Source organism: Balaenoptera musculus, chromosome 3 (genome assembly GCF_009873245.2).
Source record: "Balaenoptera musculus isolate JJ_BM4_2016_0621 chromosome 3, mBalMus1.pri.v3, whole genome shotgun sequence".
Taxonomy (NCBI): domain Eukaryota; kingdom Metazoa; phylum Chordata; class Mammalia; order Artiodactyla; family Balaenopteridae; genus Balaenoptera; species Balaenoptera musculus.
Window position 1 is genome coordinate 8,904,115 of NC_045787.1, and position 22,676 is coordinate 8,926,790.

Here is a 22,676-nt window from a genome sequence, read left to right on the forward strand (position 1 = left end):
GGAAGGAAGGTGATCTCCGCGTCTTACTCTTCCGCCATCTTGCCCAGACCTCCCAAATTAATAATCTTTAGTTTTGTTGTTGTTTCACAGGAAAACTTTTTTTGGGAAATCCTTTTGATATGTTAAGAGCCTTTATGAGGACAGTTAAATGACTTACCCTATTAAGTTGAAACAAATTAGTATTAAGTCAGAAAAAGCTTTAGCTGTGAAACCCAAACAATAAATATATGAGGGACTTTATTAGTTATTTTAACTGGCATGGTGGGCTAAGGGCTGTTAAGTATACATGACGTGACATTATATGTAATTTGAGGGGGTTCCCTTATTATGCTGTATGGAAACCTCACTATGGTTACCCCAAACACTGTTTCTTAGGTTTTGTTTATGGTTTTGGGGTTTTTTTTGGGTTATTGTTGTTTTTGTTCAGGGATCCTTTCTACTCTTAAAATCTCCCTTCTTAGGTCCAGTGTGTATTTGGCTGAGAGGTGGCACTTGTCAGGACGTGGGTTTCTCACACTGGTCCCATTAGGTGAGGATGGACGTTCACCCACAGCACTCTGGTTTCCAGTTTTCAGATAGACTGAGAAGGTCCGGGAACCACCAACACTTTAATAGCCTTTCTGGTTCTGATATGATACATCTGATGCTTGTTAACTTTGGTGACCCGGATTGAGATGAGTCTCCCCCCAACTGAAAGTACTGCTCATTTACACTGAATGACTTGGGTAGTCCCACACGGCTTCCCCCGTTAGTAATGGCACCCTGACAAATCATGCTTTTGGGAAGTGACTGAGCCTGACAGTTGCTAGCCAACTGACATACAGAGGCGTCAGTGTCCTTGGCACCCAAGGTAGAGAATTTTGTGACAAAGCATGTGACTTTTGTTCCATGAAATTTGTTTTTTATACGCCTCGTGATGTAATCTAGTGGTACATGGTGCAGCTAAAAGTAGAACCAAGTCATTGAACATTTTCAGTACCGAGGGATGTCAGCCTCCCAGGTCTACAATCTAGGTAGTGTGGAGTTATGGGTAAGTTCCAGGGGTAAGAAGTGGCCACATTCCCAAGAGTTCACAGCTAGCCTCAGTCCTTCTGAGATAGAAACAAGGATTTGAGGAGGGGCGGCGGAGGGGTGGGTGGGGGAGCTATGCTAGGAGACGGGGATACAGGATGAGGACACAGCCCCGGGTTGAAGGCGAGCTTCACACACGCAAGTTTCCCCTCCGGCCAGTCAGGCTTAGCTGCTCGCTCTGCAGAGACACTCATTTTCCTCTTCTGCTTCCTGCTCCGCCGCGCTTACTGACAGCTCTGAGGTTAATCAGCTTGAGACACACTCGGTCTATTTTGGAAAATAGGCTACAATTGTTTGGAGTGGAGTTTCTATATAGATCTTCTTTGGAGAACATCAAAGTAGCTGAGCCAAAAGGCTGAGTGTTTGTTCCGCCTGCCCTGGGTGTGTGAAGCCACCCAGGGAAACTCAGCTCTGCTCCTCTTTGTATCCGTGTCTGAGAAAACAGTCATTATGCTGTAGAGCTGTTGCATGCTCTCCCTGGAGGAAAAGGCTTGCTTTATCTAGAATTTTCCATGGCATCCAGGAGCAAATCTGCATCATAGCAATTTGTTGTTTTCTGCTCCAGGGACTGAAAAGCATATACAAGCTTGAGCTACTTTAGCTGCTTCCACAAAATGTGCCCTTGTCACTGACACCCATGTAAAACTTTTTTCAAGATTCAAGGATGAGGGGAATTTGCCTTTAATTGTTTAATTGCATTACTATAAGAACAGGACCAATAGAGTTCCTCAACCTAGGTACTGCTGACGTTTTGGTCTGGATACTTCTTTGTTGCAGGGGCAGTCCTGCACATGGTAGGATTTTTATGAGTATCCCTGGCCTCCACTCACTAGATGCTACCTGCTAGCATTCCCCTCCCCTCTAATCCCCAGTTGTGACAACCAAAGATGTCTTCAGACATCACCCGGTGTTCTCTGGGGCTAACATTGCCCACACACCCCACCCTTCCGGTGGAAATCACTGCCCTCGAGATAATGAAGATCCTTACTAATACTCCAAGCGCATCCCATGCTCTCAATGCATCTCTATTTAAAGAATGACACAAATGGGTTTCTGGTTAATTTGCACAGAAGCTGAGCCCTTGTGCTATAAAATGTTGAACTTTCTTTTTTAGGTGACCCTCGGCCGCACAGAATGACAAAGCTGAAATGTAATCAAAAAGCTCGTTCAAGGCTCCTGGGTAGAGTCCCAAATCCTCCAGATTATATCAGTTCATTATATTAAATCATGTCGGGTCTTTTCTAGTGGACAAATTGGATTTTTTTTTAAAGCATGGCAGTTGGATTTATAATAATATTTAGGATTAAAAGGGAGGATGAGGGAAAAATTATTTTCTCTTGTCATGAATGCCCTTAATTGAATTTTAGAATGTCTGTTTGGAAGAGCAAGTTAAATGTTAGACAGAATGTAGTAAAGATGGGGACTTCCCTGGTGGTGCAGTGGTTAAGAATCCACCTGCTAATGCTGGGGACATGGGTTTGAGCCCTGGTCTGGGAAGATCCCACATGCCGCAGAGCAACTAAGCCCGTGCGCCACAACTACTGAAGACCGCACACCTAGAGCCCGTGCTTCGCAACAAGAGAAGCCACCACAATGAGAAGCCTGTGCACTGCAATGAAGAGTAGCCCCCACTCACCACAACTAGAGAAAGCCCACGTGCAGCAATGAAGACTCAACACAGCCAAAAATTTAAAAAGATAAAAAAATAAAAAATAAATTAAAAAAAAGAATGTAGTGAACATGTGCAGATGCTTCCACGTGGTCAAAGTAAAAACAGATCCAAGATGCTCAAGGATTCCCAAGAAAAATGAGCTACAGTAAACTCTTGTGATGGTTCATTTTATGTGTCAACTTGGCTGGGCCATGATGCCTAGATATTTGGTCAAACACTATTCTGGATGTTTCTGTGAGGGTGTTTTTGGTTGAGATTCACATTTAAATCAGTGAACTCTGAGTGAAGCAGTTTACCTTCCATAATGTAGGTGGGCCTCATCCAATCAGTTGAAGGCCTGAAGAGAACACAAGACTGTCCTCCTCAGAGAAGAGTGAATGCTGCCAACAGAATGCCTTTGGACTTGAACTGCATTGGCTCTTCTCCCCGCTGGCCCACTCTGAATATTTTGGACTTGTGAGCCTCCATAATCACATGAACCAATTCTTTAAATCTCTTTATCTATCTATCCATCTAACTATCATCTACCTGTTTCTTTATATCTATTATATCTATCCATCTATCATCTACCTAGTTCTTTATATCTATCTATATCTATAATCTATCATCTATCATCTATCAATCATCTATCATCTATCCATCTATCTATATCTATCTATCATCTATCATCTATCAATCTATCATCTATCTATCATCTATCTACCTATCATCTATCATCTATCTATCATCTATCTATCCATCATCTGTCTATATCTATCTATCATCTGTCTATCATCTATCTATCTATCCATCCATCTATCCATCTATCTATCCATCCATCACCTATCTACCTATCATCTATCTATCCATCTATCCATCCATCCATCTATCCATCCATCCATCTATCCATCCATCTATCCGTCTATCTATCCATCTATCCATCTATCCATCTATCCATCTATCTATCATCTATCTATATCTATCATCTATCTATCCATCTATCTACCTATCATCTATCCATTCATCCATCTATCCATCCATCTATCCATCCATCCATCTATCCATCCATCTATCCATCTATCTATCCATCTATACATCTATCATCTATCCATCTATCTATCCATCCATCTATCCATCTATCCATCTCTCCATCTATCCACCTATCCATCCATCCATCCATCCATCCATCTATCCATCCATCCATCACCCATCCCCTGTTGCTGTCTCTGGAGAGCCCTGGCTAACACACCTGCTGAGGCTATTTCCAGTGCCCAGCATTTCCTGTTAACCACCACCATCCCCTCACCTTCTCTCCACTCTTCAAGAGCGTATGGCTGTAGATGCCTCCTGGGAGGGTTACGAAATGCTTGGTTTTTTGTTTTGTTTTTGTTTTTATACTGCAGAGGCAGCAGGATGCCAAGTCTTGGGGAAGAAAAGTTTACTTTGGGGTTTGTAGAGGGAAGCATTTAACCAGCATGGCTGCTGTGAAGTTAGAAAAAGCTGCAGGACCGCAGAAGAACCCCACAGACCGCAGAGGCAAGAGGCAGATGTTTTAAAAAGAATTCATTGATTAAAAACCCTCTGGGTCTGGCAGTATCTCCCCACCCCCCGGCCCTCCCCACTGCCCTGCCCTTTCTTGCGGTGCCTGAGCCGGTGCCCATAGGGGTCGGGCAGCCCCTCCACATCACATGGGCCTGTCACACCTGCAGCCTTGCTCCTGAGCACACACAGGCTCGCTGCATCCACACCCGGCTTGTGGAAGAGCCAGCACCAGGTCCGGGAGCAGGATCGTTTCTCCACATCTTCATCAACGCTTGTTATTATTTGGATTTTTGATCCTAGCCATCTTCGTGGGTGTGAAGTTGTATCTCACTGTGATTTCGATTTGCGTCTCTCTGTTGACTCATGATATCGAGCACCTTTCAGGTATTTATCGGCCATTTGTGTATCTTCCCTGGACAAATGTTGGCTAACAATGACTCTGGACCCTGGGCACCGAGCTTCAGTCTTCCCATCTGTAAAATGGGACGACCACTGCCCATGCAGCACTCATACAAAAGACAAGATGTAGGCTGTAGAAACACTGTGACTCTGATCTGAGGACATGGGCAGTTGAGAGCTGCAGTCTCAGGAGCTACTGAAACCGGGGGTAGACAGCCCCCCATAGCCTGGGGGCACCCATCCCTTGGCACCTCTGCCCTGCTCTCCTCCCCTTACCCCTGCACACAGGCTTTGACTGCTCCGTGGCCAGCAACACTGTAACAAAATCTGTGGCGGGTGAAGCCTTCTCATAGTAAAGCTCATTCAGGAAAGCAATTTACCAAATGAACAGCGGTTCAAATGGTGTGAGCTGGGAGCTAGGTTTCTGGCTTTTCAGCACATGGTTGATGTCCTGAGTTGAATAGTGTCTCCCCCAGAAGACATTTCGGGTCCTAATCCCCAGTGTCTGTGAATACGACCTTATTTGGAAACAGGGTCCTTGCAGATCTAATTTGTTGAGATGAGGTCTCACTGGATCAGGGTGGACACTGGTCCAGCGACCGTTGTCCTTGAAGAGGAAGGAAATTTGGACACAGATACACAAGAAGACGTCCATGTGACAACAGAAGCAGAGATTGGATTTATGCTGCGACAAGTCGATGATCGCCAAGCATTGCCAGCAGCTGCCAGAAGCGGAAGGGGCCAAGAATGACCATCACCTGGAGCCTTCTGGGGGAATATGGCCCTGCCCACACCTTGATTGCAAACTTCTAGCATCCAGAGCTGTGAGGTAACACGTTTCCATTGTTTTAAGCCACCCAGTGTGTGGTACTTTGTTATGGCGGCAATGGGGAACTAACACAGGTGACAGTGACGTTAGTAACAATGTGCAAAAGCCCTGGGGTGGAGGGGGGATTCTGCTCCACGGTGAGTGTGTGTTTGGCATTTCTATTCATATTTATGTACCGAGAACGACTCTCTACCCAGTGACACTAAATGCATAAGACCCTCATTCCATCCTCGAGTTACTGGATTGGCCAAAAAGTTCATTCGGGTTCTCCTGTAAGATGTTACAGAAAAAAACCTGAATGAACTTCTTGGCCAACCCAACAGTAAGGGAGATGGACGCGTGAATACAAACTGCAGCGTCCAGAGGTGACCCTAAGGGCTAAGGAGAGGTGAGGGTTGTTGGGAGATGCAGACTCTGGCCATACCTGCCATCCCCAGGCTCAGGGTTGCCAGGCTGCCCCCCAGGTCCTCATCAGGTGAAAACACCTCAAAGTCTCTCCCAACTCAAATCTGTAGTCTGATTCTGGATCTTGAGGTTTAATGATTGTGATTCTTTTCTCATCCTGCTCATAAAAGTTCCAGAAGACCTTTGGATAAATTAGCTTATTTATCAAAAGCTGCTCACAGCCATCCCTGGGCTTACTACTAATCATTCCTTCTAAGTCTGTTCCCAAAGGGCCTGCCTAGCACGGGGCCAGCTGCTGAACCCAAGGAATGCGTTTTAATCAATTGCATTAAGCTTTTCCATTTTATGACATTTTAAAGTAGACGATTAGACTCAAGGTGCCTGCTGTCCAATAGTTTGGCTTTGTGTCTGAGAAACAATTTGTGAAAATACCCCTCATTTTTGCATGTTCGTATTTCTATTGAAACCATCTGGCAACTCTAGTAAAATGAAAAGGAAAAGTCTCTGAGATGGAAGAAAAAACAAACCATGAGAAGAAATGCAGGAGCTTTATTATAATCATTATTATTCTTGAGGTTAACCATTGATAAACTCATTCAGAAGAACATTTTGCTTTCAGTGATCTACGGATACATGCCAGATGTAGCTAAAAGGACAAGAAAAATGCACCTTGGGAAACAGCACGGCAGGCCTGGCTGCCACACTACAAAGTATCAAGGATGCGTCTTCATTTCTGCAGCGGAGGGCGCAGTGGTCCACAGACTGACCTAGGGCTGCCTGCTCTCAGCATCCTTCTGAGATGCCGGCTCCAGGGGACGGCCGGGAGGAGGCTGCCCGCCCTGTCTGCATCTCTAAAAGCTAGCCTCAGTTTTTAGCAACATCTCAGCGATTAAGAAATACGAGAGGTGACTACATGGTGCCTTGAGGGTGAGACCCCGGCTGCCGCAAGTCAATGAGATGGGAAACCAAATGGTGCCTTTAGGATGTGAAGTAGGGCTGGCTCTTTCCTTAGGGAAGGGTGAGAGCTGGGTCTGCTAGGTCTGTGTCACCTTTACCAGTCGCGGATGTGGAGCTGGAAAGGGCATCAGAAAGGCTGTGGTGTGCTCGCTGCCGCCACTGCTGACCCCGCGGCAAACACCATGCTGGCAAGTGTGCCAGTTGGGCTGCACCCTCTCCCAAAGCATCTGCTCCGGGAGATTTGAACATCTGAGTAAACGAGCCCATTGGCTCTTCAGAAAAGCAGGGCACCCAATAGTCATCAGCCAGTGAGCAGTCTAAGGCAGCTCTGGGTAGGAAACCTGGGCAGAAAGCGTAGGATAATTTGAGAGGCCCGAGTGAACACGGGCCCAGGTACACGTGCCCTTGGGCAGAGGGAATTCCTGACACTTCGACTGATGGACGAACAGGCTTTTCTAGCTCAAATGGCACGTGGTAGTTCTACTTTTCCCTAGGGAGACGAAGGGCAGGTTCTCGTCTGGTCTTTCCACGTGGTCAATGCTTTTGCTCTAGTGTTCCAGAATCAGCTATGCATCTATGCCTCCACCTGGTCAGCGATCACTCCCGGAACCAAAGAGCAGCTCTAGAGGTGATTACTGAAAAAATGAAGGTTTGCCTTGTTTTTGCGGTAAGCCTGTCTGGATGGTGGGGCAATGCAGGACTTGGGACCCACACTGAGAAACCTCATTCTGGAAGTAATCCCTTTGGGCAAATTTTTCAGCAAGGTGACTCCTGGAATGAAAGAGCCGTTTCAAAGCTGGACGCTTTTCCCTGGTTTTCCTGGGAGTGCTTGGTGTCGCCCTGTGCTGTGATCCCTCGTCACACAAAGGAGAGAAACGCAGTGATGCTGTTACCTGTTTCCAAAAGCTCCCCTGCTCAGTTTTTCTGTAATTAATGCTCTCATCTCTTTCTCTCCCCACTAGGTATTAAGACTTATTGTCCTCTTACCGAAAAGCATGAAATGATTGAGTTTTCCCCTGACCTGATCTAACCCTCCCAAATTTGTGCCCGCTTGTTTTTAAGACCAGGGCAATTGATGAACCGGAACTGAAGCTAAACCCTGAACAATTCCATTTCACTCAAGTCTTAGCAAGTTCTGCTAATGGCACTTGTAGTGCCACAGTGATTCTCAAACAGCACCTGCCAGGACTCCCTGGAAACAAGCTTTGGGGTCTGATTCTAGCTTTAGATATGGAAATTCAAGGCAAAGGGAGGGGCGCTTTGCTCTGTCTTAAATTTCCCAGTGGAGCAACGCCTTGAAGAAAATGCCAGTTCTCTTTGCTGGGGAAATACCAAGTGTCAGGGAACTGAGGCACGGCTGGTGAGGGCGCTGGGTCCTCGGCAGTCACTTGCGAGGCTGCTGGATGTGCTGTGTCCTCGGGGAAGAGTGCTTGTCTATGGAGGCGTGGGGCTTCTGGTGGGCCACCTGGGCGGCCGCCGGGGGGAAGTCCTTGTCGCCCTGGCGGGAGACACGGAAAGCACTGGTTCATCAACCGTGAACAGCTGAGTGAGTACGTGAGCAAGACCCAAACCCAGCATCTTCTGGCTTCCCTCTGGGGACGGGGCGGGTGGGTGATGGAGTGGGGAACCTGTCGGCAGGTGGAAGCCTGTCTCCTGGGACTGCTGGGGGTCCTGAAGCTGTCTGGAGAGCCCAAGCGGGCACCAAGGCCCGTGTCCCTTCCAGAAGGTGAGAAAGCTCGCTGCCCCTGCTGCCACGCCACGGGAGCAGGTCCCACGTGACGCACTCAGAACTAAGCTGGGTGTTGGATGGCTTTCTTCTGCTAGAACAGTTCTTGTGATTTTTTTGAACTTAGGGGCAAGGCAGAACCAAATCCAGGGTCTTAAATTCAGATTTGCTGCCACAGCTGCGAGCTGGGCCTGGAGCACTCGTTGGGAAGGAAACACACAGGGCAGGGCTGGAAGCTGTGAGATGAGCCAGATTCAACCAGCCGAGTCTCAGAGAAGGTACCCGGCTGCTTTTCAGGGAGGAACTGCCTTCTTGTGCATTTGGGACAGGGGCTGGGGTCCAGCCCACCCCGGGCAGGACAGAGCCATGGCGAGCTCTTGGCTGAGCCGTGGGGTGACCTCAGATTTGTGAGGGCCTTTAATTTCCTCCCATGTAGTAGATGTGCCATCCGTCTGTCCCAGGGTCCCTGGATGGCTGTGCTGAGGTGTCCCCAACAGTGGCATTTTCTTTACACATCATATGCTAAGGGCTCGAATGGGCTGTGAGCCGCAGATCGATGGATGGAATTAGTGCACTGTCCCCCAGATGGGGGCTTGCTGGGGGGAGGTCTGCGGTTACAGAAACGTTAGGTCTCACGAGAAGAGGGGGCTCTTGAAAGGCAAAGAGAGTGACCAAAACCCATCAGTTTGGTTCAGAGGGCAGCAACTACCTTCTGTAATGGGCCAGACAGTAAATATTTTAGGCTTTTCCGGTCATACTCTCTGCACTCTGCCAGTGCAGCACGAAAGGACCGTAGATGATATACATCCATGAACAGCAAGGCTGTGTGCCACTAAAATTTTATCCATGGACACAGAAATTTAAATTCCATGTAACCTTCATGTCACGCCGTATAGTTCTTATTTCAAATTTTCAACCATTTAAAATGTAAAAACAGTCTCAGCTCACAGATCACCCTGAAACCCTCTGCTGACCCTGGTTGAGTCTGAAGAGAAGGGAGACGGGCGAGGACGGAGGAGAGGCAGCTGCGCCAGCTCGGGCCGTGGGCTCCGCGTCACCCCTGTCCCACCCGCCCCTGCTGGGCGGGTGCACAGAAGCACGCCCCGTGGACAGGGGGCGACTGACTGAGGGACCTCCGGACCTGGGCGGACAAGGGGGGCTGACTAAGGAGAGGAGGCGTCAGGACGTCGCGGCCGAGGCCCCGACGTGACGAAAGGGCTCTTACCCGGGCGATAACACCGGAGATGAACACGGTCGGCTTGGGTGGGCTGCAAGACAAGAAGGAGAAGACACTGACTATCACGACTCACAAAAGAGGAGCACGCAGGAGACGCGCATGTGCAGACTGGTTTCAGGGCCGTGTGACAAACGAGGGCCCGCGGGAGGCACACCTCTTCCTGTTATTTCATCACCTGGGCCCGCCGGCTGCTGCACTCAGGACACTAGCGGCTCCTCCTCCCCCGGAGGCTGAGCTCAGGCAGAGAGAGGAGAATGATCGCAGCAGACAGCGGGCGCGTCACCAAAGAGCCCTCTTTCGGTTTTTGGTTAATCCTTAAACTGTAACTGTGGGCAAGCGCAGTAGTTTTGGTCTCAAGAGATATGGACCTGGGCGCTCCCCAGAGCAGGGCGGGAGCAGGGTCATGCTGGATGAATGGTAGACTCCAACCAGGGAGCTTCCTGTCCTATGGGCTGAGGGGCTCCCCTTCCAGAGTCCTCGCAGAGTCCACGACTTCCGGAAGCTTCTAACGGGTGAGATCCCAGAGCCGATGCAAAGCTCCTGGCCCCTACAGGACCCCAAGTATTAAAAACATTTGGTCCTTTGTATATCTGTACCACATCTTCTCTATCCAGTCCTCCATTGATGGACATTTAGGTTGCCTCTATGTCCTGGCTATTGTAAATAGTACTGCAGTGAACATTGGGGTGCATGTGTCTTTTTGAATTATGGTTTTCTCCAGATATATATACAATGGAATATAACTCAGCCATAAAAAAGAATGAAATAATGCCATTTGCAGCAGCATGGAGGGACTTGGAGACTGTCATACTGAGTGAAGTAAGTCAGAGAAAGACAAATATCGTATGATTTCACTTATATGTGGAATCTAAAAAAAGGGTACAAATGAACTTATCTAGAAAATAGAAACAGAGTTACAGATGTAGAAAACAAACTTATGGTTACCAGGGGGTAAGGGGGGGGGTGAATAAATTGGGAGATTGGGATTAACATATACACACTACTATATATAAAATAGATAACTAATAAGGACCTACTGTAGAGCACAGGGAACTCTACTCAATACTCTGTAATGACCTACATGGGAAAAGAATCTAAAAAAGAGTGGGTATATGTATATGTAAAATTGATTCACTTTGCTGTACACCTGAAACAAACACAACATTGTAAATCAACTATAATCCAATATAAATTAAAAAAAAAAAAGTAAGGTCCTTGTGAAGCTCTTGCCATTTCTTAACCTCTTTCATGGTACTAAGCTGGCCCACCCTGTCACCAATACCGAGGGGACGGAATATAGGACCAAAGCAGTACATGTTCATCGTTGAAAAGCAACAAGCCAAGCACGTTAAAACCACTTGTAGTTCTACCACCTGGAGATAACCACTGTTAACACGTGGGATGTGCTTCCAGCCTTCCTTTCTATGGATAGACAGATGCACTTGTTTTCTTCTTAAATTTCCGTTTTTCTTACCAAAAGAATCACTTTGTTTGTAGTCTGCTTTCTGCACTTAGTATCTGGCGAGCTTACTTCTATGGTATTCTAGACTCTTCTATGCCTTTAAAAAAATAACTGCATGTGTCATAGTTTAAAAGCATCAGAACACAGTTCCAGGTAGTACATAGGTGTGCACACCTCTGAAATGCCTTAGCCAGAGGTAAGGGGACCCGGGAGCTGTAGATGAATGCAAGGCCGGCCAGTGGGGAAAGTGAGATGCTCCCAGAAGTGCCCAGTTTTGCTTAAGGCTGGTCTTGTGGGCAGACAGAGCGGAATCCATCCCTGACTTGCCCAGCTCGCCTTCCACCAGCTCTGCTGTTCCGCCCTGCCGCAGGGGCCCTTGTTTTAGCTTTCTTTTGCTGCAGGCAAAAGTCTCAGGATTCAGAAAGTTCACTGTTTACATCCCAAAGAGTTTAACAAAAACACCCCAAATTCCCCCAAGTAATTTCTGTTACTCCATGAGACTAAGAAACTTCAAGTCTTACTAAGCAGCACAGAAATGTTCCCTATGTGACGTTGGTTTTGTTTTATTTAGCTTTTGTTGTGTGGTTAACTGGGTTGGGTTTTTTTTTTTCTTTTATTACAAATATGATTTGGCTATGGGATCAATAGTCAGCCAGGGATGAGTAAGTTTGGCTCAAGTGTTAAGTCCCTGATGTAGTACATTTGGATTTGTTTGGAATCCAAGGAATCCTGCTTTGACTGGTCCAAATCACCCACAGGCTCTGTCTCCAGGGATTTCACGGTCAAGGGTTTTGCATCTGAAGCTTGAGAACCATGCTCTAGTTTCTAATATTGTAGAGGAACCAAGAAACGGCATTCCACAGCATTTCCACCAATTTAGATTCCCACAGGCAATGCATAAGGGTTCAATTTCTCCACGTCCTCACCACTTATTATTTTCTGGGTTTTTTTTTTTTTTTTTATGACTAGTAGCCATCCTAATGGGTGTGAAGTGGTATCTCATTGGGATTAAATTTAGCAACTAATTTTAAGAGTAAGCTTTGTGCAGCAAGGAATAATAAATATCAATCTGTATTGATCATCCAAGGTCTTTAGGACATAAACCGCACCCCACCCACCCACCCACCACCCCGCGGCAACAAAGTTCTCTCTCCTCTAAAAAACTGAAAAGGCCATAATTGACCATAAGGACATATGGCAGCTGCCTGTGAAAAGATGACAGAAGGCTGGCCTCTCGTGTCATACTTAAGAGTGGAATCCGTTTTCACACAGCTCTTGGTCAGAGACTGTGCAATGCTGCTTTTCATCAGGCTTGGCCAAAGAGCCCCAAGCTCAATGCCTTTTCCATCTACAATTAATAGCATCTCAAATTGGTAAACGATTGTCTATTACATTTATGTAGTAAAAACACTTCCTAAACTCTTTGAGACATGGTAGCTTAAATTCACAAACCCCAGTAAAGTGTCTGCTCTCGAAGCTGTGTTTGCAAAAACACACAGATTTTAAATTCCATTAGGGTTCCACGTGAAGCGTAACCTACATTTCCAAGATTCTATAAACTGTGATAGCGGCTTTGAGGATTTATTTAATCTGATGAAAATCATTCTGACAGATCTTGTTTTGAAGAAGCAACAGTACTTTCTCCCAGGAAACAGAGACAGTGAAAAATATCATTCCTGTCCTCCCCACATCCTCAGGCCTTTCCAGTTTTTGAAAACCATATTTATTTAAATTTAAAGAAACTGCGAACCTGATGAAATTAGCGGGGATTAGAGTGCCGGTAACCCTCCTACACATCAACAGAAACTGCAACTTCACCACACCTGGCCTGTGCAGACGCCAAATGTTTGATGCACGTAGGTTTCCAGTATTCACCTGTCAAGGACCACGTCAAATTCTTAACAGGGTCGTTTGTCCTTAACAAAAGTTTCCTATTCTTTATTTTATAAATTTCCTTGATGAATAAGGTTTATGCCTTATTGACATTCTCAGAAAAGGCAGAAGGCAGGACAAAATGCCAGAAATGCTTAGTGAATGCATGACCCTGTGGAAAGCAGACGACTTCAGGACTGTGTTTTCACGGTCTCATCTTGAAATGAAAGTCCCCAGGGCTGAGAAAACTGAGTTCATATCTTAAAAACTCTGCTGAACTCTAAAACAGCGAATATGGAAATAAATTTCAATATATTTTATTTCACTCATACCCAAAACACCACGTAGAAAAATAATTGAGATCACCTTCTTTTTTCTGTCCTAAGACTTCACAACCTGGGCTGTCAGCGCAGGCCCCGGGCCATGTGGACGTTTTCTGTCCAGCCCTGAGAGGTGTGAATCCACTGGCTGGTGAGCTGGGGCTGGACGGGGGCCTAATGGTGACCTCGTCCAGCTTCCCACCCATGTGGAGCGCGGCCACAGCCGAGGCCTTCGTGCCTCTGCAGACGAGGAGCTCGTGGCCCTCTGGGTGGCCTCATGGCGACGCGGTCTCTGGCTCCCTGCCCTTGGCCCAGTGGCCCCAACCCAAGTCCACGACCTCCTCCGTGGGACAGGCCCTGCATGTTTGAGGAAGGTTAGCAGGGCTCTTTCCCAGACTCACGGGCACGACTGCAAATTCCTTCACAGCCTCAGGCCCCTCCCCGCCTCCGTTCCGCTGCGGCTTCTAGGGTCTTGCCCGAGACTGCAGTGGACACTGCAGATAAGCTCCTCTGGCAGCCCAGCCTTCTGCAGGACACCCGTGCGCCTGGTCCAGGCACACGGATGCTACCCTTCTCGGGGGCTACGGAGAGTTCAGCCTGGGGAAGCGATCCTGGGCGCCCCGACGAGAATCAAAATGCTGCCCGTCTTCCCTGGATCGCTGGTGATAGGTAACGTGGTCGGAGTGACTAGTGCCCGCTCCGCTACACTGGCCCGCTTTCCCAGCTGGTGATACGGAGCCATTTCCCTTCTCTCCTGGGACCCCCGGGGGTTAAGCCCTTAGAAATCCTTTTTAAGGGGGGATTCCACCCTCAGAAAAGTGCAGGGCCCCTTTTTCATCTAAACATAGGCTTCCATGAAGTGGGGCGGTCGGGTGTGGGTAGGATTCCCGCTTGGCTGGTCAGCCTACGCCTTCCTGACAAGGACTGGGGTCGCTGAGTTGCCATGCAGGAGTGTTTTGGGATGGGGACGTGCACACACACACACACACACACACACACAAACACACACAGAGTAATCAGTAAGACCGAGAACCCAGGCAAGTCACTAATCCCATTGCAAGTAGTCAAAAGGGCAGCAAAGGCATTGCCAAGAGTTCTATTTCACAGAATCCTTTTCATGTTGGCAGTTTTGATCTGGGTTCAAGGCAGTCCACCAAGTCGTCCTCTGCAAATGCTTTCTCCTCTTCATGTAAATACGCTCTGAAAGAATCAGCGGGCATTGTTTACAGGAGATGGGGACACATAGTTTTTAATGAGTTGTTTGTTCTCTATTTTCTCTGCAGGATGGGAATATTAGATGGTAACAGCTCCTACTTATTGATCACTTATCATGGGCCAGGCACTGAGTTAAGGGCTTTACACAGAATTGTGATATCTAACCTTTCAACCCGACAAAGTAGAAACTATTATCTGCATTTTACAGATGAGGGAACAGTAAATCAGAGAGATTCAGTAACTTGCCAGACAGTTGCACAGTAGATAAGTGCTCCAAGCCAGACTTGGAACAAGGGCAGCCCAGGGCATTAGCCTGATGCCCTCATTTTAGGGCTGAGAATTGGGTCATGGAGCAGCCTCTATTTTTAGGTTCTGGCTTCTATACATGATTTAGAGATGCAGATTTTTTAAGTAAGTAATCTAAATGCAATCAGAATATCCCTTATTCAACCAGACGGTACAAGGTATTCAAATCTGCCTAAGCATTTACTTTCTGACTTGATAATGGATTTTTTTTCTTGAAAACTATCATTTATGTCTGTAGCACTTAACTAGGGTACAGAGTGCTTCCACATAAATTATTAACGCAACTGATTCTCTTCAGCTGGTGTTATCCCAATTTTATGGGTGGCTGGAAGAGGCTGAACCTTGTTCGTGGTCCCAGAGACAGAGCCTGGAGGACGCGGGTCTGGAGCTCTCAGCTTTGTGTTCTTTGTTGGGTCACGGGTCCCACCGTCACCCACATCTCAGCTCCCGAGCTTCAGGAACAAAGCCCAGTGAAGGTTTCAAACTATCCATCAAGTCAAGATGCAGTCAACACAGTCTAAGAAGGAGGCCCAGAGGAAAGGTGGCAGGTGGACGCCAGCTGAGTGTGGGTTCTGATGTCAGACCATCCTGGCTCTGCCAATGATTGGCTGGTAGGTTGGCATGTGAACTTCTGAGGCTCAGTTTCCTCATCTGTAAAACGGGAGGCAGTGGACCCTCCCTCGCCAGGTGACTCTATGTACACATGCTCCTAGGCACACTGCAAGCACTCAGCAAATGGCAGGTGTTGGGATGAGGATGACACATCTCCAGCCCCTCCTTATGCCTCCACTGCTGATTCACAACTGGATCAGCTCTGCCTCATCTTCAGATCCCCTAGCCATGCAGAATAACCCTGCTTATCTGGGACAGAAAAGCTCCCAAGTAAGCAAAAGGAGGGTCTGGGATACACAAAACAGATGCCACCAAACCATGGACTTGAAGAAAAACTCTCCGGGCCCTCGATCTATTTGAGTCCTATTTTGACCTGATGGGAACGGCTTGGGCTTGGTTAGTTTCCCAGCCCACTGAAGACAGGAAGAAAGCCTGAACGTGATGAGGCCACTTGAGCTCACAGCGAGGCCGCTGCCCTGCGGCGAGAGGCTCCATCCAGATCACTAATTCCCCCTCCACCCACAGCTCCTGCTCTCAGCACAGGAAGCAAGCACGGAACGAAGCTGGCGGGGACACCGGCAGCGGTGGTGGGAGCGCCGCGCCATCCAGGCTACATCAGGACCCGGGAGCGGTCGTCACGTGACACTCCCTCCCTTCCCGGTGAGAAAGCACATGAGAAAGGGATTTTCCCCTGAGAATCTCCCTAAAAGTCAAAGCCACCTGGTGAGTCAGGGAGCGCCGTTCTCATGAACACTCAAGCCCAGAAAGCTGCGTCAGGGTTTCAATTTCATTTTCTGACGAGCAGCTAACACACTGGGGGCGGGGCGGGGGAGGTACTTCGTAGAGGGGAGTCTGGGCGGAGCCTGAGAAGGCGGAGTTCAGGCTGAGATCCGTGTGTGTGTGTGACTGTGCACACGCACGTGTAATGGGAAGGACGTGATGCCCCAGCACAGTGAGAAGGAAGGGGCACAGTTTAATCTGCTGCTGTCAGCAGAGCGAATGGGGTCTAAGGCCCCTCTTCTCCTAGTGATGGAGGTGGGCTGGTTTGGGTCCTGCTCCCATGACAGATTCCTGGGAAAAGGCATCTCCTTGGTGACCCTCCTCATGAAAGGACAGAGCCTTGAGGTGATCTAGAAGCAGATTCCGCGGCTATATTTGGACTTTAATACCTATGGCTTTGTGTTTTTCATAGAGTTTACGGAAAAATATATTCCCGCCAGGGGTGATTTTAAATACATTTCCTAGTAAACAGAAGGAAAACAAAATCCTTCCTAGCCACTGTAGTTCTTGAAATATCTTTCTGCCTTGGTGTTCATTTATTTGGGTTATTAATTTTCTGGACACCAAAATAATAATTAGCATGGCTGGTGACCAGAGGGGACCATCTCACTTGACTGAACCCATATATCTCTTCGTGTGTCATTCTTCAAAGCGTGACAGTCAAGGTTGTCTCCCGCCTTCCGCCTGATTTTAGGAGCTTCGAGAACTCCCACAAGATGGCACTGCTGGTCCTCTTAGCTGGCGGCTCTTGGGCCAGCAAGGCTTCGGCCAGCTCAGCCAGGCCCAGGGTAACAGGGAGCTGGGGGTCCGCGGTGGGCAGGGGCTACTGGCACCTTAGGACAAGCGTGTTCCCTTCTCCCTAAGGGTTAGGGCATTGTCCAGGGAGTCTCGCTAAAGGGAAATGAAACACGACTCAAGGGCTTTAGGCAGAATTCTAAATCTAGAGAAAATAATCAGGAACCCCATTCCTTGTAGGATTTGGCATGCAGAGTTTGTCATATCTTTTCAAAGGGCATGAGCAAAGGTGCTCCTCTGGGGACAATGTCTGAGCTCGTGTTTACATCTTTGTTTCAATGAGAAGGCTAAGGTTCAGCACCGGCTGTGGTGCCTCTAGTTCCCTGACTCAGGCCTGCTGACCCCAGGATGCCATGACTCTGGGAGAAAGCGCAACCCAGCCTGTGCCTCTGAGTCTGTCCTAGAGACGTGTGGGGTCCCGTCTCCAGGTGGGAGGATGCTCTTCTTTGGGATTCTAAAAAGACTGCTCTCCAGATGACACTCCACCCACAGATGCTTGGCTGATTGTCGATCCAGATGCCAACACCTCACCACCTGCTTGTTTCGAGAAGGCTGCCACCCCAAGCACTGAGTATGTAGGGCGAGGATGGCCTACGTGTAAATGATGTGTCCCACAGACACACAAGGTACAGGGACAGCTACCTCACCAGGGCCCGGGAAGCCCCATCTTCCCTCTAGACACGTATTTCCAGAAAGCCACTCTAAGCTTCGTACCAATGCCCTTTACACACAAGACCGTCTCATCGTGTGACCTATGGCTTTCCCTCCTCTGTCTTCCCTCTGCTCTTACCTTATTCTCTCTCTTGTGCCGGATGCAAAGAAGATAAGATAAATACAGTCATGATTCTAATCGTTAGCTTGCATCTTATGGATTTCATACAGGGGGGCCTTTCTGGACCAGTATGTGTGTCTGCATTCATCACAGTACAGAGTGGTCACCATATCTGATGAGAGAAACCCGGCCAGGCCTCCCGACAGTGTGGGGGTGAGCTGAGCATCTGTTTGGAAATTCACCGCATGCTGCCCCTGTCTCTACAGAGCTCAGAGGGGACTCAGCATCACAGAGGAAAGCTGTGAAATGCAGCGTCTGAGGACTGGGCTTTGGAGACAGATGGCTCCCGGTTCAAATCTTACTTCAGATGAGTAGCCTCCTTGGGCCTCAATGTCCATCTGTGAAATGGGAACAATCCCTATTTTATGGAACAGTTGTGAGTTCAAACGAAATAATGTAGATAAACTGTGCTTAGACTAGCATACTGCCTCCACTGGCAAAATCAGCTCATTACAACAGGGGCATGCTCTGGGCATAACCGGAGAATACTTTGTGTAACTATCAGATAATCTGTGTAACTATCATACATATGTATTAAACGTTCTAATGATACGTCATTTCAGTAAGTAGCACTTACACTTAAAACCATCCCATCTTTGATTCTGAATACATCTGTTTCAGTGTCATTCTTCTGAATTCCAATATAGGGAAGTACCAGTGAATAGTTAATGCTGACTAGACAGGTGCTAAAAATCAGGGTATTTATTGTCTATAGCTTAAAATCAGATCTTGTCGGCTGTCTTCAGGGTCAAGGTCATGTTTTATAATGGTACGATTTGGGGGAGGACGGTATCCATGGTTTAAAGTACTAAGTATGTATTTTCTAGAGGACAGCTATTATGGCTTTAAAAAGGAAAATGATCGTGTAAGTAAGATGTGTAACAGTAAGATGACTTAATAGAATTCCTATTAGAAAGAAGTACACGCTGATATTAAATAAAATACAGACACCAAAACACTCATCTGGTCTGGGTCTACTCCCATCTTGGGAGGTGCAGGGGGCTGGCTTTACGTGGGACCAGCTCTCACTAGGCTGGCTCTGGGAGACCCTAGCAAGTAAAGAGGAGACCCAGATTAACTTGCTCTCAGGAGACTGCCAGGCAGGCAGGCCTCTCTTGGCCGTGGCGCCTCTTGCAAAAGTCAAGACATGGCCTGGGAGGACCAAACACGGCTCAGGTTAAAGGCAAGTACCTGGAATGATGGACAAGAGCATTTGGATTTCTCGGCTGCTGGATTCACCAGCAGTTACATCCTTAATCCACCCTCCAAACTCACGGCGCGGAGGGATTTGGTAAGCTGCTGGTGGCCATCACTCCCTCCCTGGGCATCCGGGTGCACCTGATAAGTGATAAGCTGCGGTCCTCAGTGGTCTCCGGCTTTGCACATTCAGCTGCGGCCTGATTAAAACACTGCCTCTGTGGACCCTCTTCAGATCATACCACGCCCTCATGCCTTTATCCACAACTAACAGAAAAAGAGCAGGTACGCAGAAAAGTAAACCCACCGCCAATTCTGCTTACTTTAAAAAAAGCCAGCTAGTGAGTTAGGACAACTTCCATTCAATCCAGTAGCTCCCACCCTCGCCCACGTGTTTAGAGCAAGCACTCGAGAATATTCTAACAGCCCAGAGCGCAGCCGGACAGACCTTGTCAAGGTCACTAAATTTGTGGGGCGCGCACGCGGGGCGCTGACTGGTCTTCCTTCTCTGCCGGATAGTGAATAGTCCGGGAAGCTCTGATCCCCTCCCCTGCCCAGGTTCCCGCCTGGGAAATCACTGTTCAGGGCCCTAAGGTTTCTTTTTGATCCATCAGTTTCATTTGTTGGGTTATTTGTTGATTCATCAGTGTCATTTATTTCTCCACTCAACAGAAATATACATACGTGTGCACACTGAGTACCAAACACGCCTCAGAATTAGGAAGCGCTTACACTACATCAGGCCTGCCTCCCGCCTCCTGCCTGTGTAGTATCTGCAGGACCTGCCCCTCCTCTCCCTGCGGTCCTCCTCTTCCTGCTGCACGGCAGGGCTCTGAGTTAGGGGCCAGGTGAAGACGGAAGTCCTCAGAGAGCTGGTCCTAGAGGCCCCTCCAATGTCATCAGGAGACCGACGCGGCACACCCGTGAGGTTTACCAGACGCTAAACTGGAAAACAGGTCGTCGTGATTTTCCAGAAATGGGTTTTCCTTATCTCAGTGTGGCCAGTCTCCATGACAACCACAAGAAAACCAAGCTTGTCCTTACCGACAGGAAGAACTTCCACGGGCCGACCCTCCCTCCGAGGGGGATGCGAATTCTCCAGGGCTGCTCCTGAGCACGTGTGGGGAAGCAGAGACTCTCTCCGAACTTGGCAATAAGGATTCCAAGTGGAGAACGCAGGGCAGAAGCAGGCGTGCTGCCCTGCGCCCCACCCCAAGTCTCTCGTCACCACCCTCCCTTCCAAAGGTCCCCTTTGGGTGTCTCCTCCCTTAGGGCCCTTTGCTTTCCTTGGGGGCAGCCTGATAACTTGCCTTCGCCACCAGGGAAGCATTAACAATCAAGGCGGATGCATGGGGCTGGGAGAGAAGGGCCGGCAGACGGAAAACATTCTCACTGACGGCCAGGTGGCCAGGGGCACCTGAGCCTCAGCTTCCTCATCTGAGGGGAGGGGCTAGTTACCCCTGGATCTCACGGGGTTTGGGGAAGATCAGGGGAGCTCCATGCGTTAGGCACGCTGCATGCAAGGCGTGACTCCAGGAGAGAGCTGCCGTGAGGTTAGCGTGTAAACAAAAGCAGATTTATCCCCACGTTGCAGTGGGGAGGGAGGACTGGAGGATGGTCATCGTTCTTGTAAAAATTAGAGCAGAGAAGCACATCCTTGTGTCTGGAGGACAGCGCCAACCTGAAACCCGAGGCAACACTCGGGGACCACAGCGTGGATTGTGCCAGGGCTTTGGGGGAAGAACCGAGCAAGCCATCATCTGGAGTTTCCTAGCAAGCCCAGTCACACCTGGAGAGTCGGTCCCATGGCCACAACGAGGGCAGCTGGGATGAGGCACCCTGGGCTGACTCTTAGTAGGTCGGTCATGATGAGCTCCTACAGGTACTAGGGCTCAATGTAAACTCAGTGTTTAAGAGATCAAAGGAGAACCTATATGTTACATTGAGATGGCAGGCATGAACACACCCTACCCCACAGCCCGCCTTCCATCATTGTTAGGCAAGTAAATCCACACCGAAGGCCCACCTATTCCGAGGGAGTGATGGAAAGCGTGAGAACAGCAGGGCCACATTTCAGAGGCGCCTAAGGACGCCCTCGGTCAAGGACAGCGATGGATCACTGCCACAAAGGTAAAGGATTTGAGATGCAAACTAAGGCTGGGGGAGAGGAAGAGCTGGGGGCCTTTTTCACTTTACTCCTTTTTAACACCCACTGGCCCTGCAAGAAGGGGAGTTTTATTAGGGTAAGGAGAGCAGGTTCCGGCTGGGAGCGCAACCTGGCACTGCTGGGATCCAGGAAGCACGGATGCCCAAGGCACGGCGGGTCCATGAATGTGAGTCTGTTCGCCACCACCTGTGCCTGGGCCCATGCGTTCAATAAACACTGAGCAGCTGCCGGTGCAGCCACGGGGCTGGGTACTGGAGACCCAGCGGCACCAGCACAGCCTAACTGCGCCAGGCTCTGAGCTCCTCAGCATGGACCGGGGCTCAAGACAGACTACGTGCAAGTGGACCCAGGGCCCTGCTTCCTCTGGGTTTCTCTGGGTCACGTGCCACAGGTAATAGAACCCCACTGTTTTGCATTTTGTTATCGCAAACTAGAACACACTGCCTGACAAGCAGAAGCCCTTATGTGGACAATGGAAGATGGTATTGGAAACGAGAGCTCTTCCAGGGAATCTGGGCCACGCGGTCTCCGGAGTAGAGGGTATAAGTCACCTGGGTTTGCACAGCCTCGGTTAATACATCCGATGGTGGAGCTGTCACCTTGGAAACCAGAGGGGAGGACCCTAAGGAACGGTAACACCCAAGAGACAACCTGGAAAGGTGTGGAGCGCGGAGTGTGCTGGGCAGTGCGTGCCTGCCCGAGACTGGCCCGGAGGCTTTCCCGGATGAAAATCACCTGCGTCTATCTGTGCTGCTTCTTTCAGGCGGGCAGGTGAGGATGGAATGGGAGTGCTAACTTGAAACACTGTTTTAAAAGAAGTAACTTCTATCCTCTTCAGAGAACCCCAAAGAGGAATTCTGAAGCTCAAGATACCATGTGTTGCTTTTCCTCAGCATTTGCTTCAAAAAGGTGCTGCTTTGAATATAGAGAAAAAAGCAGCATCTTCATGGTTCAGTAACAGGGCTGTGAGATCCTAAAACAATTATCGGTGACAAAAGTACGAACATTTTCTGCATCGCAGTCTTCAAAAACGATCCTAAGGGCAGATGGCATTGTATTTGTCTTCTTATCCTTTTCTGGAAGAAAAAAAAAAAGCAGCCAACCCCCTCCTGCCTCTTCCCTGACCGACAGAGGTAAGACGGAATTGGCCCAGGTGTCCCTGTCTCTGGGACAGTCCGGCTTTAGGCCTCGGTCACGGTGTCATTACTCATCGCGCCTCCTTTCACTCCCCAAAACATACCAGTCTAAACACGTTGCACAGCCGCTCCAAGCCGAGACACAGAATTCTAGAAAGATCCTCA

The 22,676-nt window shown here is 48.6% G+C and overlaps 1 protein-coding gene across 1 annotated transcript in view; it reads right to left on the reverse strand.

Annotated features, from left to right (window-relative positions):
• Window positions 1-6,426: 6,426 nt before the first annotated feature.
• LOC118893048 (death associated protein) overlaps window positions 6,427-22,676 on the reverse strand; it is a 61,450-nt gene continuing 45,200 nt past the window's right edge. The window contains exons 3-4 of the mRNA XM_036848189.1: window positions 9,806-9,848; window positions 6,427-8,352 (exon numbers count right to left, since the gene is read on the reverse strand). Coding sequence (XP_036704084.1) covers window positions 8,239-8,352; window positions 9,806-9,848 — 157 coding nt within the window. The 3' untranslated portion in view covers window positions 6,427-8,238. The remainder of the gene's footprint in view (window positions 8,353-9,805; window positions 9,849-22,676) is intronic.